Genomic DNA, 19931 nt, shown 5'->3' on the forward strand with positions numbered 1-19931 from the left:
GTCCGCCCGTGAGTGCTTTGAGACGGTGGAGGAGCTCAGCAGCACCGCTGCTCGGTAGGGACAGAAACTGCGATAGAAGTCAGTCTCCAAACACAAGCAGCTACAAAAAAAACACCTGAAATAGAAGCTCGATTTGTCGCTAGTCGTTTTTAACAAAGAAAATGCCGCTAAGAAGATTAGGAAAGTCTCCGGTTCAATTCAGAATAGAATGAAAATGCTCCCACGGATGTTTACACCAAAAGATCGCTGATTCGCTCACTTCGCTGTCAATCAAAAAGGGATTCAGCCTCAGACAGATCATCCAATCATCATGCAGAATCTGACCATCTGGGCCAGCCGAGACCAGCCCACTGCCCCATAGACCCCCAGACACGCTGAGCGTCCAATGGGCGGGACAAAGCCCAGCATTTATCCAATGACTCGTCTTGTTTCGCTGCATGCTTTGTGTCGCTATTGAAGTCTGTTTAAAGCACTGTGAAGCTGCGGGTTTGAGTGAGAGGAAAGCCGCGTCGTTACCAGTGATAAGCTGATTCTGAACAAAAGTTGAGCGCGTTGTAGCGCATATTTACTCAATGACATGCACACACAACAGTATATATTTGATCACTTATTTTTTGACATTTTAGGGGAAGCTGAGCTTCCCTTGCAGAGCAATCACCTCTGACTTTAAGACACCTAAAGCACTTTACACTAAACGAACGGAGCATTTCGCAAATAATGACAACAAAAATTGTAATATTGGACATGCAAACCTACCTTTGTCTTGTTTTTTCTCGTGTTCCTACTTCTTTTTGCCCAACGGTGGCAGCAGCCAACAGGAGGCATCAATTAACCTAGTATTTGTATTTTGTCAAATGAATTTATTTTTTTCGGGTGTAATATAATTTCGTTTAAATTATTCAATATTATTTTAATTTCATGTATATATTTACTTTTTTATCACAACGTCTCGGTGCTCTCGGGGCCCCCTGGTGGCGTGGAGGCCCTAAGCGACTGCGTAGTTGGCGTATGCCTTGGGCCGGCTCTGATTGATGTTCTTTCCACACAGGCCCGGCGGCAGAAAAAAAATATTAAGGGGGTGATGAGTTTATCACAGGGGGCGGGGTCGCTCCCCCCACAAAAAAAGTGCCTCTGCCTCTGAGCGTGCGTAATGAATTGGGTGCACTCCTAGAAAGCTCGTGTATTTAGGCTACCCCGTTGTAAGACACTGACTAAGAGTAAAGAGTGATGACAGTATTTTTTAATTATTATTTGAACATATAGACCCTCAGTCAAGTGATCTCCTGCATACCACAAAACCAAACCAACAACTGATCTGAGAAACGACACGAGACAGTAGATTAACCCCACATAAACCTTTCATGTAGATATACAGTGGTCCCTCGTTTATCGCGGGAGTTAAGTTCTAAAAATAGTCCGCAATAGGCGAAATCCGTGAAGTAGTCAGCGCTATTTTTTTTACAATTATTATAGACGTTTTAAGGCTGTAAAACCCCTCACTACACACTTTATACACTTTTCTCAATCAGGCATTAACATTTTCTCACTTTTCTCTCGTATGTAAACACTCTCAAAGTTCAAGTTCAGTAGAAAAATAAGAACAACCTGTTTTCAGGCCCAAACATTTGTTTGAGAAATAAAAATAGAATGTTTTCCTATAAATAATTATGATGGCTTTTAGAATTAATTAATTTAATTTTAACGATCAACTTACGAGGTTGGACACATAAGAAATTATTGATAGTGACTGACCAGTATTTCACAGTTCCTCTGATCGCGCCTCTTCGTCCTGGCGCCGCGCCACTGTCATGCCTTTTTCCACTCACACCTTGCTGCCGTTGTCTTTTTCCGAGTGAAGAACACAGTTATGGGTAGTTGTTGGCGCTCTTTTTTTCTTCTGGGTGAGAAGATTCTTATAAACAGACACGGTGAACACAATGCACGTGCTCTCCCTTCGCGGTGCCGCAACGGGTGTCCCGTCATCTCGACAGAACACCAGCCTGCTTGATGAGGACGCAGAGCACAATGCGCTGTTAAAAAAAAAAAGCATGCAAAATTGGACTAAAAAATCCACGAAACTGCAAGGCGCTATATTTTCCAGTATTTCTTTTTCTTTCTTTTTTATTTTTATTTTTGATAACTCTCATATCCGAGGGGGCGAGGTTGATGACGTGAGGGGGCATCGCCCCCTTGTGGCGCCGGGTCCATTTCCACATTCAGATTATGGCCCAACAGTTCTCACTGGAACATTCAGACATTTAGAAATCCTTCTGTAAACAATTCCATGAGTACGTTTTGCAACATTAAGGATGTAAAGATCTTGAGAGAGAGAGAGCTCTTTGCTTTTACCCATTATGAGATATTTCTTGTGTAACACCTTGGTAATGAGACACCTTTTTTCAGGCCATCAGTTGGGACTGAACCAGCTGATATTAATTTGCACTGACAAGAGACAGGACAGCTGCAAGTAGATCTACGAACACGGAAAAAGGCTGAGTATGCGTGCATTTCGGGCGTATTTAAATGAAACACAATGCCGCAATACGCAGCTCTACGAATACGCCAATGTGAAAGGGGCTTTAGTCCAATCAAGGGTCGCAGGGGGCTGGAGCCTATCCCAGCAGTCATAGAACGCGAGGTGGGGTACACCCAGGACAGGACGCCAGTCTGTCACAGAGTCACAAACAGACAAACACATTCGCACCCACTCGCACACCTATGGACAATTTAAAGATTCCAATCCACCTAACCCGCATGTCTTTGGATGTGGGAGGAAACCGGAGCACCCGGAAGAAACCCACACACACAAGGGGAGAACATGCAAACTCCACACAGAAAGGCAACAGGTGGGAATTGAATCCATGACCTCCTCACTGTGAGGCAACAGTGCTAACCACCAAGCCACCGTGCTGCCCACATTTGCATCAATCACTAAGAAATCCACACAGTGTGATACTCTATGGTAAATCTGACTGTAGTAAACAGTTCTCAAAAAGTAGGTGACCATCCAAGAAGGGTACAGTGAGGGAAGCCATCAAGATATGCAAGACTACTCTGAAGGAGTCTGTTGTATCACAGCTTCATAGTGAAGAGTAACATTGAAGAATTTTCTTCAAAACAAAATGTAAAATTTCAGCTATAATTTGCCAGATAGCAGATGAGAGACAAGCCCATGTTTGATCTTTTTTTTTTAAACAAATTCCTTAATTTTTATATGTCACGATAAAAATTACAGCATATAAAGTCATACACCTTCATGGTGGAGTTATACACCATGAAGGTGTATAACTCCACCATGAAGGTGTATAACTGATGTTACAGGCAAAAGCTACACTGTGCACAATTTCTCCAAACACAGCCACAGAAACCTGTAATGCCTTCAGTGTCTTGGTAGCTTCCCCCACTTGTCTCCTTTTTACATGGTGACTCAGTTTTTGAGAATTCCAGTCATATTTACCAGACAGCATTATACTGTTTGTATTTCCTAATTATTGATGTGAATGAAGTCCAAAACATATTTGGGTATCTTGGAAATATCTGTGTATTCATCCTCTGACTTGTCTAAAGAAAAATGGCTTTCCTTTTGACTCCATTGTGGTGGTGTACAGAAGCATTATTACCACAACTAGCAGACATACCCACTGGTTTGAATGCACAATGTAAAATATTGAAAAAATAAGTAAAAAGTAAATAAATGCAGTGACTGTATTACATAGAATTACTCTCTTATCACTCACTCATCTTCAACAGCTTATCTGGGATCAGTCGTGGAGGCAACTTCTACAACCCCTGGCAATAATTATGGAATCACCGGCCTCGGAGGATGTTCATTCAGTTTAATTTTGTAGAAAAAAAGCAGATCACAGACATGACACAAAACTAAAGTCAATTCAAATGGCAACTTTCTGGTTTTAAGAAGCACTATAAGAAATTAGGAAAAATAAATGTGGCAGTCATTAACGGTTACTTTTTTAGACCAAGCAGAGGGGAATAAAAAATGGACTCACTCAGTTCTGAGGAATAAATTATGGAATCACCCTGTAAATTTTCATCCCCAAAACTAACACCTGCATCAAATCAGATCTGCTCGTTAGTCTGCATCTAAAAAGGAGTGAACACACCTTGGAGAGCTGTTGCACCAAGTGGACTGACATGAATCATGGCTCCAACATGAGAGATGTAAATTGAAACAAAGGAGAGGATTATCAAACTCTTAAAAGAGGGTAAATCATCACGCAATGTTGCAAAAGATGTTGGTTGTTCACAGTCAGCTGTGTCTAAACTCTGGACCAAATACAACCCCTGGCAAAAATTATGGAATCACCGGCCTCGGAGGATGTTCATTCACTTGTTTAATTTTGTAGAAAAAAAGCAGATCACAGACATGACACAAAACTAAAGTCATTTCAAATGGCAACTTTCTGGCTTTAAGAAACACTATAAGAAATCAGGAAAAAAAAAATTGTGGCAGTCAGTAACGGTTACTTTTTTAGACCAAGCAGAGGGGAAAAAAATATGGACTCAATTCTGAGGAAATTATGGAATCATGAAAAACAAAAGAACGCTCCAACACATCACTAGTATTTTGTTGCACCACCTCTGGCTTTTATAACAGCTTGCAGTCTCTGAGGCATGGACTTAATGAGTGACAAACAGTACTCTTCATCAATCTGGCTCCAACTTTCTCTGATTGCTGTTGCCAGATCAGCTTTGCAGGTTGGAGCCTTGTCATGGACCATTTTCTTCAACTTCCACCAAAGATTTTCAATTGGATTAAGATCCGGACTATTTGCAGGCCATGACATTGACCCTATGTGTCTTTTTGGAATGTTTTCACAGTTTTCGCTTTATGGCAAGATGCATTATCATCTTGAAAAATGATTTAATCATCCCCAAACATCCTTTCAATTGATGGGATAAGAAAAGTGTCCAAAATATCAACGTAAACTTGTGCATTTATTGATGATGTAATGACAGCCATCTCCCCAGTGCCTTTACCTGACATGCAGCCCCATATCAATCAATGACTGTGGCAATTTACATGTTCTCTTCAGGCAGTCATCTTTAAATCTCATTGGAACGGCACCCAAACAAAGTTCCAGCATCATTACCTGCCCAATGCAGATTCGAGATTCATCACTGAATATGACTTTCATCATCACCCACAGTCTACGATTTGCTTTTCCTTAGCCAATTGTAACCTTGTTTTTTCTGTTTAGGTGTTAATGATGGCTTTCGTTTAGCTTTTCTGTATGTAAATCCCATTTCCTTTAGGCGGTTTCTTACAGTTCGGTCACAGACGTTGACTCCAGTTTCCTCCCATTGTTCCTCATTTGTTTTGTTGTGCATTTTTCGATTTTTGAGACATATGCTTTAAGTTTCTGTCTTGACGCTTTGTTGTGTTCCTTGGTCTACCAGTATGTTTGCCTTTAACAACCTTCCCATGTTGTTTGTATTTGGTCCAGAGTTTTAGACACAGCTGACTGTGAACAACCAACCATCTTTGCAACATTGCGTGATGATTTACCCTCTTTAAGAGTTTGATATCCTCTCCTTTGTTTCAGTTGACATCTCTTGTGTTGGAGCCATGATTCATTCAGTCCACTTGGTGCAACAGCTCTCCAAGGTGTGATCACTCCTTTTTAGATGGAGACTAACGAGCAGATCTGATTTGATGCATGTTAGTTTTGGGGATGAAAATTTACAGGGTGATTCCATAATTTATTCCTCAGAATTGAGTGAGTCCATATTTTTTTTCCTCTGCTTGTCTAAAAAAAGTAAACCGTTACTGACTACTGCAATTTTTTTTTCCTGATTTTTTTATAGTGTTTCTTAAGCCAGAAAGTTGCCATTTGAAATGACTTTAGTTTGTGTCATGTCTGTGATCTGCTTTTTTCTACAAAATTAAACAACTGAATGAACATCCTCCGAGGCCAGTGATTCCATAATTTTTGCCAGGGGTTGTACAAACAACATGGGAAGGTTGTAAGGCAAACATACTGGTAGACCAAGGAAGACATCAAGTGTCAAGACAGAAAACCTAAAGCAATATGTCTCAAAAATCGAAAATGCACAACAAAAAAATGAGGAACGAATGGGAGGAAACTGGAGTCAATGTCTGTGACCAAACTGTAAGAAACCGCCTAAAGGAAATGGGATTTACCTACAGAAAAGCTAAACGAAAGCCAACATTAACACCTAACAGAAAAAAAACAAGGTTACATGGGCTAAGGAAAAGCAATCATGGACTGTGGATGACTGGACGAAAGTCATATTCAGTGATGAATCTCGAATCTGCATGGGCAAGGTGATGATGCTGGAACTTTTGTTTGGTGGCCGTTCCAATGAGATTATAAAGATGACTGCCTGAAGAGAACATGTAAATTTCCACAGTCATTGATGATATGGGGCTGCCATGTCAGGTAAAGGCACTGGGGAGATGGCTGTCATTACATCATCAATAAATGCACAAGTTTACGTTGATATTTTGGACACTTTTCTTATCCCATCAATTGAAAGGATGTTTGGGGATGAATGAAATCATTTTTCAAGATGATAATGCATCTTGCCATAGAGCAAAAACTGTGAAAACATTCCTTGCAAAAAGACACATAGGGTCAATGTCATGGCCTGCAAATAGTCCGGATCTTAATCCAATTGAAAATCTTTGGTGGAAGTTGAAGAAAATGTCCATGACAAGGCTCCAACCTGCAAAGCTGATCTGGCAACAGCAATCAGAGAAAGTTGAGCCAGATTGATGAAGAGCACTGTTTGTCACTCATTAAGTCCATGCCTCAGAGACTGCAAGCTGTTATAAAAGCCAGGTGGTGCAACAAAATACTAGTGATGTGTTGGAGTGTTCTTTTGTTTTTCATGATTCCATAATTTTTTCCTCAAATTGAGTGATTCCATATTTTTTTTTCCCTCTGCTTGGTCTAAAAAAGTAACCGTACTGACTGCCACAATTTTTTCCTGATTCTTATAGGGTTTCTTAAAGCCAGAAAGTTGCCATTGAAATGACTTTAGTTTTGTCATGTCTGTGATCTTCTTTTTTCTACAAATTAAACAACTGAATGAACATCCTCCGAGGCCAGTGTATTCCATAATTTTTGCCAGGGGTTTGTAATTATTTCATTTATATAGCACCAAATCACAACAACAAAGCTGCCTCAAGGTGCTTCACTCAAGTAAGGGCTAACCTTAACAACCCCTAGAGCAAGCACACAGGCAGCAGTAGTAAGGAGAAACTCCGTCTGATGATTTGAGGAGAAACCTCAGCAAGACCAGACTCAAGGGGAACTCTCTGCTTGGGCCATGCTACTGACACAATTGACTATACAGATACAGTGGAAATTTTGGGAGTCCACGCTGGTGCACAGGACGGGAAGCTTGCAGAAGAAGACACCCACTCCCAATTCTGGATAGAGCTGCACCTTGGGGGGGGGGGGGACAAAATCCGGCAGCAGAAAGACGACAAATACAGTATAATTTGTCAGCATTAAGCCACAAGAAAAACAGAAGAAATACCAGGTGATTGCCGGCCACTTGCCCTAAGCTTCACTAAAAGACCCAGACTTAGATAAAGTTAAGGCCGTGACCCGCTCTCTTTACTAATAAAATTAATTTAAAAGGGTAGAAAGCATAGTAACATACTATGTCAGTATGCTAGCCATACGAAAGGGAAAATAAGTGTGTCTTAAGTCTGGACTTGAAAGTCTCTACAGAATCTGACTGTTTTATTGATGCAGGGAGATCATTCCATGCAACAGGTGAACTATCAGAGAAAGCTCTGTGACCCACAGACTTTTTATTCACCCTAGGGACACAAAGTAGTCCTGTACCCTGAGAATACAAATTCCGGGCCGGTACCTAGGGTTTAATTAGGTCTGCTAAGTAGGGAGGTGCCAGTCCGTGAATCATTTTATAGGTAAGTAGCAGAACCTTAAAATCTGATCTCACAGGGACAGGAAGCCAGCGAAGAGATGGCAAAATGGGTGTAATGTGGTAAAACTTTCTGCTTCCTGTCAAAGGTCTGGCAGCAGCATTTTGAACCAGTTGGGCACCCCTAATGCTGGACTGCATTAAACTAGAAAATAGAACATTGCAGTAGCCCAATCTACAAGAGACAAACGCATGAATCAGGGTCTCAGCATCAGCCTTAGACAGGATAGGATGAATTTCCTCTATATTTCGCAGGTGGAAGAAAGCAGTCCTCATAATATCCTTGATGTGGAGGTCAAAGGACAATGTGGGATCAAAAATTACCCCAAGGGTCCTCACTTTGTCAGTGTGATGTATGTCACACTAGCCTAGGCTGAGCGTTAGCTGGTCAAATTGATGTTGATGTCTCAGTGGACCAAGAGCCATCATTTCAGTTTTGTCAGAGTGTAAACGTAGGCAATTGCTGGACATCCAGCTTTTCACTGATGCAAGGCAATCCTCTAAGGATTTTAAGTGGATGAGATTACCAGAAGTTATCGGTATGTATAACTGAGTATCATCAGCATAGCTATGAAAGGTAATCCCAAAATGCTGCAATATGTACTCAAGGGGTGTTATATAAAGGAAGAAAAGCAGGGGGGCCTAAGATGGACCCCTTTGGAACCCCAAATTTCATGTTACTAAGCTTAGAGGTGGTGGTGTTGTACAAAACACATTAAGAATGACTGATCAGATATGATGTCAACCATGCAAGGGCATTCCCAGTAATCCTAAAGTGATTTCCCATTTTATCTAGTAGACTTTGATGATCCACGGTATCAAACGCAGCACTAAGCTCTAACCTAATGTTGTCCATTTTTTTCTCAAAGTAATCTAAGAATTCTTGTGCTGTAAAAAGAGAGTGACTTACAGGTCATTGTTCATGAATAAGTGTTGCCACCGTGTTAAGCAAGAACTTGAGTTATGCTTGTTTTTGTTGGTCAAATCAGAGTAATAGGTCCGCTTACGTGAGGTGGAATACGAGGTCTATTAGAAAAGTATCTGACCTTATTATTTTTTTAAAAAACCATATGGATTTGAATCACGTGTGATTACATCAGACATGCTTGAACCCTCGTGGGCATGCGAGAGTTTTTTCATGCCTGTCGGTTACGCCATTCTCCTGTGGGCAGTCTTTGAGTGAGAGTCGCCCACCCTCTCGTCGTTTTTTTCATTGTTAGGAATGGCTCAGAGACTACTGCTTTGTTTGATCAAAATTTTTCAAAACTGTAAGGCACAACTGAGTGGACACCATTCGATAAATTCAGCTGGTTTTCGGTAAAAATTTTAACGGCTGATGAGAGATTTTGGTCTGTAACTGTCGCTTTAAGGACGGCCCACGGTGCCTGACGCCGATCTGCGCTTCGAGGTGGCAGCGTCTCACCGTTTCAAGTTGAAAACTTCCACATTTCAGGCTCTGTTGATCCAGGAAGTTGTCAGAGAACAGAGAAGTTTCAGAAGAAGTCGGCATGAGGAGTTTATTCGGACATTCCATTGTTAACGGACATTTTGTAATGAAAGAACGTGCGGGCAGAGTCGCGTGTCGGGCCGGACCCGACCGCGAGGGGTCGCGACAGGAAAAACACCTCCGTTGGAAACCTTAACGGGCAAGTTGGAACATGCCCAAGCTGTTAAACAATTTCTCAGTTACTCACTTGTTGAAAGCCATCAAAAGCCGCCTGAATTTTACAAATGGTTTTCAACACGGAGGTGTTTTTCCTGTCGCGGCGCACACAGATTCGCCGAGTCGCACGTCTTTCATTAAAAAAATGTCCTTAAACAGGGAATGTCCGCATAAAGTCCTCATGCCGGCTTCTTCTGAATCTTCTCTGTTCTCTCACGACGTCCTGGGTGAATTAAGCCTTAAATTAGGATGTTTCAGGTCGAAACAGGCCGACGACGGCGCCTGGAAGCGCTGCACGACATCCTGCTCTGTGGGAAGTCCTTACACCGACAGAAACACCCCGTAATCTCTCATCAGCTGTTAAACTTTTCACCGAAAACCATCTTAATTTCTCGAATAGTGTCCACTCGGATATTCCTCACAGGTCCAGAAAAAATGTTGATAAAGCAACGCGCGCCGTCTCGAGCAGCATGTGAAACAAAGGAATTCAGCCAAGAGGGCGGGACCACATCTCACTCAAGGCCTGCCCACAGGGAAATGACGTCACCGACACGCGTGAAAAAATTCAAGCATGCACACGAGGGTTCAAGCATGATTGGTGTAATCGCATGTCATTCAAATCCGTATAGTTAAAAAAAATAAAATAAACGGGTCGGTTTATTATCTAATAGACCACGTACTTCTAATTTTTAACTACGCCATTTCCGTTCTAGACCTCTAGCCTTATGCTTGAGGTCACGCAAGTAGTCATTGAACCAAGGTGACTGTGGTTTTGGGGGCGTGGTTTTAATATAGGTGGTTTTAATATAGGTGTAGTTTTGAGCGCTGAGTTCTTTTCTCGGGACACATTAACCACCTCTGACTGGGAGATACTGATGCGTTCCCAGGCCAGTGTGGAGATATAATCTCTCCACCTAGTCCTGGGTCTTACCCAGGGTCTCCTCCCAGATGAACGTGCCTGGAACACCTCCCCATAGGGATGCACCCAGGAGGCATTCTTACCAGATCCTTGAACCACCTCAGCTGGCTTCTTTCAGTGCGAAGGAACAGCGGCTGTACCTCAAGCTCCTCATGAATGACAGAGCTTCTCATTTTATCTCTAAGGGATATCTCTAGTCAGAAGTGACTACAAAAGACTTTATAAATACTGGCCATGGGTACTGCCATTCTTGGGTGAGAAAACAGTGGGAAATGTCATCGTTTTTGAACGTACTGTGCTGCAATACTCGGCTCAAGCAAGATGAAGACATGAACACAGCTTAGATCAAAATGCATGTGAGATCAAAGCCAGTGATTTAAATATTTATTGTCTTTCATACATCATCGCGTTCACTATGCCACAAAGCCCAGTTATCATAAGACATTAGGGGTGTGGCCGCTTTGAGTGATAGCTTGTGTGTTGTTGCTGAGCTTACAGCTGCAGTCAGTTTGAGGCTACTCATCTAAGATGTGTCCGTAAAATGAAATTATCATGTGATGTAATTTTGCATGTTCACGGCATTAGCATTTTTAGCAGCTAATAATAGCTCAGTGATGTTGAGTCAAGTTAATCTGTGATTGTTGAGGATATTTGATCAACACATGATTTAATAAACACCTGAACCGAGATTAGCCTGTTGGTTGAGCTTGTGTGTAATTCTTAAGGTGAAGCTGTGTTTGGCCATTTGTTCTGCCCACTTCATGCCTGGGTGCCACCCCTCTCTGCATCTTTACCCATATACTGGGTTGGCCCTGCAGAAACCACACGCACAGAATCACAGACATTAGGTTCTTTATATATATAGGATTGACACCGTCCAACTACTTATGGACCTGACTGCAAACGTTTCTGTGCTGTATTTAAGAAGTTACCCCCCCACTCCCACCCCAAACATTGTTTCTTCTGCAGTCATCGGGCCATCTGCAGGAAGAGGATGACAACTTTTTCTCTGTTCCAGTCTTCCTCACTGTGTCTGGTCAGCTTCATCTGGAAGTGATGTCGGGGTGAGATAAATTTATCAACATATCATTAGAGCAATCAGGCCTGGAGTCAGGCTCATGCACACACTGTCATCCATTTTTAACCGTCTCTTCTCACTTAAACTCTTGCAGGGCTTTTTCTAGAGTCTACGCGTTTGGGCCGACTTTCCGAGCAGAAAAATCCCAAAGTAGGCGACACTTGGCTGAGTTTTACATGGTGGAAGCTGAAATCTCCTTCACACAGTCCTTAGAGGATCTCACACAGGTACACTGGGTCCTTGTATGTCAGCGCACCTTGTGTCAGATCTGTCCTGTGGACCTGTGGACTGCATTGTTAGTTTAACCTATTGTAGCAAACTAACTACTCATGACATATTTATGATTATATGATAACCGTATTCGCCTGTCAGAGGGCCCAGGGCCGAGCATCAGCCCACCCCCTTTTTTGAAGAAAGTTGGTTAAGTGTCCACCCGAAATTAAATTAAATTACAAAACACACCTTTAATGAATGAGAAAAGGACAAAAAAAATGGAAAAACAGGTGAGTTGTTGTTATTTCTGTTTTATTTGTGACGAAATTAGACATTTTATTGAAATGTCTGTTCTGACACACATAATATTGGCCATGCTCGTGGTAAATACGGTGTATCTGGTTTCATGTTATTCTAATGTCGGACATCACTGCGTGTCACAGTGACATTTTTGAAGTGTCTCACTGTTGTGCACATAATATGCAGAACACAATGTCACCATACTTGCATGCTCTTTTCTCTGTCTGTGTTTAAAAGAAACCACTTTGTGCAAAAGAACACATGAAATCTCAGCTAGTTTTTTGCCAGAAGGCAAATGGGAGAAGCGAGCTCAGGATTTTCTTCATCCTTTGTAAACACAGTTGTTCTCTGTTTCACCCAACCGTGAAGCTCTGACTAAGAAATTGACAGACAAAAATTTCAGTAAGCACAGTTTCGTCACAGCCACTGAAGCTTTGTGTCTTGGTGGCTTCCCTCACTAGTCTCCTTTGTGCAGCGGCCACTCTGTGCAGATCTACCATACAGCACCATATTGTTTATATTTATTTATTCTGGATTTAAATGAACACCAAGAGGTGAGCATTTCCTTTGAACTGATTGTGTATGCACCCTTTCACTTACTGCATATAAAGCCAGCTTGCTGAACAAGTGACGAGTTGGATGCGTGATGTTAAAGGGTGTGCACACTTAAGCAATGCATATTTATGTTAGAGTCTTGTTGAGATTTGTGTTTGACAAAGCCTGAATATTTATTTTTAATTTGATGCCATAGAAGTATGTAAAAGGTCATTGGGTGTAGAATTTCTATATTCATTCTAGGCTCCCTCTGGGCAGGAGATGAGCTAATTAGTTTTCAGAGACAAACAAAATGTTCATGGTTTTCTACTGATTGCTTTTATACCTGCCTAAAATCAAGGAAAAAATAAGTGTTTTCAAAATTATCACAGGGGATAACAACAGAAATAGTACTGCTCATTTTGATTTATTTTGACCTAAATTAAAATCTTATACTCATATTGTGCACTTGAACTTAATCTCTGTCCATACAAAGTCAGGCCGACTTGAAGGATCTTATTTTGACGAGCCTGGTTCAGCCAGACTAATTGTCAAACTGATAGTTCTTCTGCTTCCTCCACTCACGTTTCATTTTTAGGGGGCTGTACCATCAGACACAGGCAAACCTGCCTCTGGATGCTATTGGGCAGCGCAGTCTCGTTTGAGAGTGGGAGCTAAAGGGGTAAAATATGACGCTTATGATGTAATTTCTCTACTTGCCGGGACAGAAACACGGCACTTTCTCTGAGTTTTGGGCAAATTACACAAAAACAGAGTGAAAATGCAAAGAAAAAGTGACAATGCGGTGGAAAGTGGACATGTGTTGCAGTTTGTTTATGACCTGGAGCTCAAATCCGTCGAGGCGGTTTTGCAGGTGAGAGAACATAGCTACTCTGGTTAGCTGTGTAGAATAACACTGACACGACGTCTCCCATTTGCCTCGTCTTCCCTTCTCCACTGGGAACCGAAAAAAATTGTACTTCTTTGCGACTACTTTAGTTATTGCAGCCGAAAACAAAACGGTACACCATTTTCCCGTTAGAATTGACAGTTTGTGCGAAGAGACTAATCCACGGGCGGAGTGCGGGAGTGTCAGCTCAAACCATTTGGGGGATGGGGGTTTCAGCAGAAACCATTTTAAACCGTCACATCTTAAACCAGCACATCCGCTAGGTGACAGCGAGTATGCTTTTAAGTTTACCGAGCCAGGCTGAATGGTTTGTGCTGAAACTCTTGCACTCCAGCTGGGGATTATCTGGCATATTCGTGCCGCCTGTCCCCATATGTGGTCAAATCCCACGATATCGCATGGGGACTCATCCGAGACTGCGCTGCCCTATTGGCTTGAGCAGTGAGATAGTGTAGGTGATGTAGGCAGAGCAACAAGACTTGCGTTAATAAACGTGCACCCGGGAGTAAGGCCAGTGAGTCTTTTTCACACAGGACGTCCGTTCACTGTTCTGCTTGTATGGACTTGTTGTTGTCCAGGTTGTTTAAAATAGAATAAGATGTTTCAAGGAATCACTCCAGAGCAGCGGCAGCCACACAGTAAATAGCTTGTCAGCGCTTCAATTCAATTCAATTCAATTTTTTTTTTATATAGCGCCAAATCACAACAAACAGTTGCCCCAAGGCGCTTTATATTGTAAGGCAAGGCCATACAATAATGATGTAAAAATGAGTTGTTCTCAATGAGTTGTTGCGTAAAGCCCACCCCATATGAGATAAACAGTTGTGATTGGCTGAGCATGTGGGGCCTTGGGGGACCGGACCTTATTCGCAGTCAGAGCTGCCCTTTATGCGTCACATGCAGCAGTCAGTCAACATGCACGCGCCGGCAGTCACCGGTATTTGTATGTGTGGTGTCTCAGTAGCAACCGCTGATACACCATGCACACCTTTTGCGCGAGAGGGACTTTAGCACCACGTTAGCACTAATTAGCTGGTAGCTTGGTAACATTAGGTTTACTGCTGGTCCAACGGTTACTAAGGCAATATGCCAATCATACATTTTAACACCCGCACTCAACCACCACAATATGCGCTAATCAAACACCTGAATCAAAGTTAGCCTATTATCTTCAGCTTCATTTATTTTAACTGTGAGATGGCACCGGTGTTCAGGCTTCATTTGTTCTGCCCACACTCCACTTATTTAGCTGTGTATGCTTTGCCAGGGAGTTAGTCACTGCCAAGATGGTGACATTTGGAGTCACCCTATTTGAGCTTCCAAACCACTCTTCAGAAAAACCTCTTGACATCCCAGAGGGTTTGTCCAGTATAGATATATTCTGAGGCTAAAACAAGCTACGCAGACTACAGAAGTATTTTTTCCCCTTTGTTTCACACAATATACATGTCATATTGATGTTAACACTGCTGCATGTTAAGTGGTGATTATCTTTGCAGGTGTACGTGTGATAGGAAGCCACTTGAACAGTATACATTAGCACTCTCTGTTAGCATTATACATTAGCACAGTGCTTTTAGAAAACATGCAGAAGAGAGCAAGTGGTGTTATTTAGAGGCCACTGAGAGTAAAACTGAGGTGTGTTAGTTGGAAATTAGCAGTGACACTTGGGCTGGGCTTTGTTTGTACTGCTTTGTGCTGGTTGTAAGAGCCCTGAATGTTCTTGCTCCCTCGTTCATCTGGCAGTCATGAACATCTTGCATGCAGTGATGTAAAGTCAGGTTATGAAAGTCCAAGTTTTTCCACTTTCCTTTACTTCACCTTTGACGTTGCTCTTACACATAGTTGGCCAGTGAACCTTTAATCATTAAACTGGACCCTCTCCACAGGTCATGGAGGACATGTTCAGGTCTACTACAGAGCAGGTGTTTGCTCGCTGTACAGAGGATGTGGATTTATTTCATAAACATGTGGCTCGTGGTCACAGGGTGAGTCCTCAAAGACCCTTAGTAAGTCACACCACACTGCCTACCCATCCCACATGACTTCATTATCATCTTGTTTTTCCTTTTGCATCTTTATAATCCAAGGACACTGTTGATGCTATGCTGAAGAAGAAATTTCCTGTGTAAGTCTCCATCATTGTGAACATAAATAGGAAAAAGAAGACAGATGATGAATGTATTGATTTCTTTTCCATCTGTGTTCTAGGATTAGTTACAGTGAGGCAATAGACATCTTGAACCGCAGCTCTCAGAAATTTGTCTTCCCTACAGATGTAAGCGATGGATTGTTGTTTTTTTCCTGAATACAGTGTGATTAAATTCTTTACCAGTACTTGGAGTTTGCAGTTACCACTCTCTCCACACACATCTTGCAATTTTGTAATATCCCCATTTAAAGTAACCATCTGGACTTGGATTTCCCTCTGCCTCCTTTTCTGCAGTGGGGTTGTGACCTACAGACAGAACATGAGAAGTACCTTGTGAAACATTGTGGTGATGTTCCAGTTTTTGTCACTGATTATCCATATGAACTGAAACCTTTTTATGCAAGAGACAACCAGGACCATCCAAAGCACACGGTAAGCCTGAGAAACACCTTTACAAACAGTGATTTAACTGCTCAGTCCTTCTTGTATGTTCTGTTAGGATATCACACTAATTAGCACTGTAGAGCTGATGCAGACTGTCATCTGTCTGTCTGCAGGCAGCTGCAGTGGACCTCCTCGTGCCAGGAGTTGGAGAGCTGTGTGGAGGCTCCCTGAGAGAAGAGAGGCTCGACCTGATCAAAAGTCGGCTAGAAGAGTAAGCAAACACAATGCTAATGTATCCCTGTTAATACAATATCTGCTCAGTTTCTGTAAAGGTTTGTGTTTTTATCCTAAATACACACTCATCCCTCTTTGGTCCTAAAATCTGCCTTTAATATCTTGTATCTATGTAGCTGATATGATGGCAAGAAGAAAGGCGGACATGTACATTTATTGTCACTTTGAGAGATACAAACATCATTTTTAATATTTGTGCATGAATTATAAAGCTGTACACTGCATGCACAAACACTAAGGTGCCATTAAAAAGTAACAAATATAAGAATTATTTGCACACTTACTCCAATATGTATGTGTGTGTGTATGTGTATATATATATTTTATTTTTTTATCTTTTTATTTTTTTCCAAAACCAAGCTTTCAGTCTTAAGACCTTCATCGGGGCATTGCTCATCAAGAAAAGCCAGGTTGTCCTATACAACTTATAAGTCAATCAGTGTAATCATCTAAAGAGGTCACACCTGTGTGAAGTGTCTCTTTGGGAATTGTAGTTCTCTAGGTACACCATATTTGTAGTTCTGTAGGTAGGTACATAAGTCCACCTATACAAGACACATCAATAAACAAATTAGGCACAAGAACAAAACGCAGTGTAGTCCCCCAATGTGCAATGCAGTGAATAAAAAGACACAAAATATAAAATCATAACCCGATCAAACCAGGCAGAGAAATTGTACAAACATCAGGGAACAAGTCTTAATATAGTGCAGTTCTTCAAAGCTGTCTAAGGGGAATATATCCAGAAACAGTTCTATAACCAGACATGCACATAGAAAGAAATGCACATAGAAAGAAATGATGCGCAACAGGAAACACAAGGGAAGCACTTCATAGGAGGAAAGCAATGATAAATTGTTGTAAAAGTGTTTCCCTCTGTGTGCTGTCTGCTGTGCATCAATCATTTTTAGCACACACGAGCATGATGAGTGCCAGTTATGTGCACCCCTGTCTATAACATAGCACTCGTATCAAAGTCAACATTTAAACCTCTAGGATATAATGAGCCCAAGGTGTGTGTGTGTGTTCAAAACAGTTCCCTTTGGCACAGTCTCTTATCAGTTTCCTCCTCTGAACCATCTCACAATACCCTGAAAGCAAAGGGAAGATACAGTGTGAGCACATTCTGTAAAATGACAAACTACTAGATCAGCCCACCTTATCAAATGTTTATGTTCACTTATTTGTTTTAAACAATGTGTCGTTTTTCCAACATATACCTTGTCACAAGGGCACTTCAGTGTATAAATCACATTCTTGGTATTGCACGTGATAAACCCCCTCACCAGAACAGACTTACAGTAGTTTTCAGAATAATAGTAGTGCTAGGTGACTAAAAAGATTAATCCAGGTCTTGAGTATATTTCTTATTGTTACATGGGAAACAAGATACCAGTAGATTCAGTAGATTCTCACAAATCCAACAAGACCAAGCATTCATGATATGCACACTCTTAAGGCTATGAAATTGGGCTATTAGTAAAAAAAAGTAGAAAATAGGACGTTCAAGACATTGTTCAGAAGAACAGCATAGTTTGATTAAAAAGTTGATTGGAGAGGGGAAAACTTATACGCAGGTGCAAAAAATTGTAAGTTGTTCATCTACAATGATCTCCAATACTTTAAAATGGACAAAAAAAACCAGAGACGCGTGGAAGAAAACGGAAAACAACCATCAAAATGGATAGAAGAATAACCAGAATGGCAAAGGCTCACCCATTGATCAGCTCCAGGATGATCAAAGACAGTCTGGAGTTACCTGTAAGTGCTGTGACAGTTAGAAGATGACTGTGTGAAGCTAATTTATTTGCAAGAATCCCCCGCAAAGTCCCTCCGTTAAATAAAAGACGTGTAGAAGAGGTTACAATTTGCCAAAGAACACATCAACTGGCCTAAAGAGAAATGGAGGAATATTTTGTGGACTGATGAGAGTAAAATTGTTCTTTTTGGGTCCAAGGGCCGCAGACAGTTTGTGAGACAACCCCCAAACTCTGAATTCAAGCCACAGTTCACAGTGAAGACAGTGAAGCATGGTGGTGCAAGCATCATGATATGGGCATGTTTCTCCTACTATGGTGTTGGGCCTATATATCGCATACCAGGTATCATGGATCAGTTTGGATATGTCAAAATACTTGAAGAGGTCATGTTGCCTTATGCTGAAGAAGACATGCCCTTGAAATGGGTGTTTCAACAACACAATGACCCCAAGCACACTAGTAACCGAGCAAAATCTTGGTTCCAAACCAACAAAATTAATGTTTTGGAGTGGCTTGCCCAATCCCCGGACCTAAATCCAATTGAGAACTTGTGGGGTGACATCAAAAAAGCTGTTTCTGAAGCAAAACCAAGAAATGTGAATGAATTGTGGAATGTTGTTAAAGAATCTTGGAGTGGAATAACAGCTGAAAGGTGCCACAAGTTGGTTGACTCCATTCCTCGCAGATGTGAAGAAATCATGAAAATCAAATCAAAACTGTGGTTATACAACTAAATACTAGTTTAGTGATTCACAGGATTGCTAAAAAAAAAGTTTGAACATAATAGTTTTGAGTTTGTAACGTCAACAGCAGATGCTACCGTTATTGTGAACACCCCCTTTTCTACTTTTTTTTTACTAATAGCCCAATTTCATAGCCTTAAGAGTGTGCATATCATGAATGCTTTGTCTTGTTGGATTTGTGAGAATCTACTGAATCTACTGGTACCTTGTTTCCCATGTAACAATAAGAAATATACTCAAAACCTGGATTAATCTTTTTAGTCACATAGCACTACTATTATTCTGAACACTACTGTACCAGTCCTAGGACATTTAAAGTCCCTTGTCTTATGTGTGTTATTGCTTTGAGCACAACTGCCACATGAATAATTACCATCCCTTCTTGGTGCCAAAAGGGTCTGCTTGGGATCTGTATTCATACAGGCCTTTATAACTTTGTTACAGAGATTAGGTCCCCGTCTAAACACAAATAAAGGAGGCTCCTTAAATTTATTCTGAAGGGAAAGGTCATCTGCAGTAAGAGGCCAGTATTTCATAATTGTATTTTTAATCACATGAGCTGAAGGAGTATACATAGTAATACATGAAACAGACAGTTTCTTATCCTTTTCACGCTCTTTTTTTAATAGGTCAGATCGAGGTATAGAAAGAGCTAAAATATACAGCATGCTTCCTCAACACACTCTACAGATTAGCCCCAAGCCGTGACACATTTGATATCCACAGCATTCTCATTGAAATCCTCAGTAGAATGGCAAATATGCCTGTCTATAAAACTGGCTCTTAGGGAGGCTAAACGTCAGAGCCTTGGGCTGTGAACTACTAGCCAGAAGGAAAGTATTATGGTCTGTCTCTTACCTACACAGAGAGATGAGGAGTTTTCCCTTATCTCTTATTTTAATCCACATATCAAGGAAATGTACACATTTAGAGTCAAATTCCGCTGAAAATTTTAAATCTGAGCTCATTGTATTGAGGTCATGTTTAAATTCTTGCAGTTCAGCTTGGGACTCTTTTAAAAAGGCACAGAATATCAAGGT

The 19931-nt window shown here is 41.3% G+C and overlaps 1 protein-coding gene across 1 annotated transcript in view; it reads left to right on the top strand.

Moving 5' to 3' along the window:
- The window catches only part of nars2 (asparaginyl-tRNA synthetase 2, mitochondrial), a 42042-nt gene that overhangs the window by 19291 nt on the left and 2820 nt on the right, over positions 1-19931 (top strand). Inside the window, exons 6-12 of the mRNA XM_034168472.1 lie at positions 11493-11587; positions 11696-11828; positions 15448-15546; positions 15649-15686; positions 15770-15836; positions 16005-16142; positions 16268-16365. Of these exons, the coding sequence (XP_034024363.1) occupies positions 11493-11587; positions 11696-11828; positions 15448-15546; positions 15649-15686; positions 15770-15836; positions 16005-16142; positions 16268-16365 (668 nt within the window). The remainder of the gene's footprint in view (positions 1-11492; positions 11588-11695; positions 11829-15447; positions 15547-15648; positions 15687-15769; positions 15837-16004; positions 16143-16267; positions 16366-19931) is intronic.

This window comes from Thalassophryne amazonica, chromosome 4 (assembly GCF_902500255.1).
Source record: "Thalassophryne amazonica chromosome 4, fThaAma1.1, whole genome shotgun sequence".
NCBI classification, from domain to species: Eukaryota; Metazoa; Chordata; class Actinopteri; order Batrachoidiformes; family Batrachoididae; genus Thalassophryne; species Thalassophryne amazonica.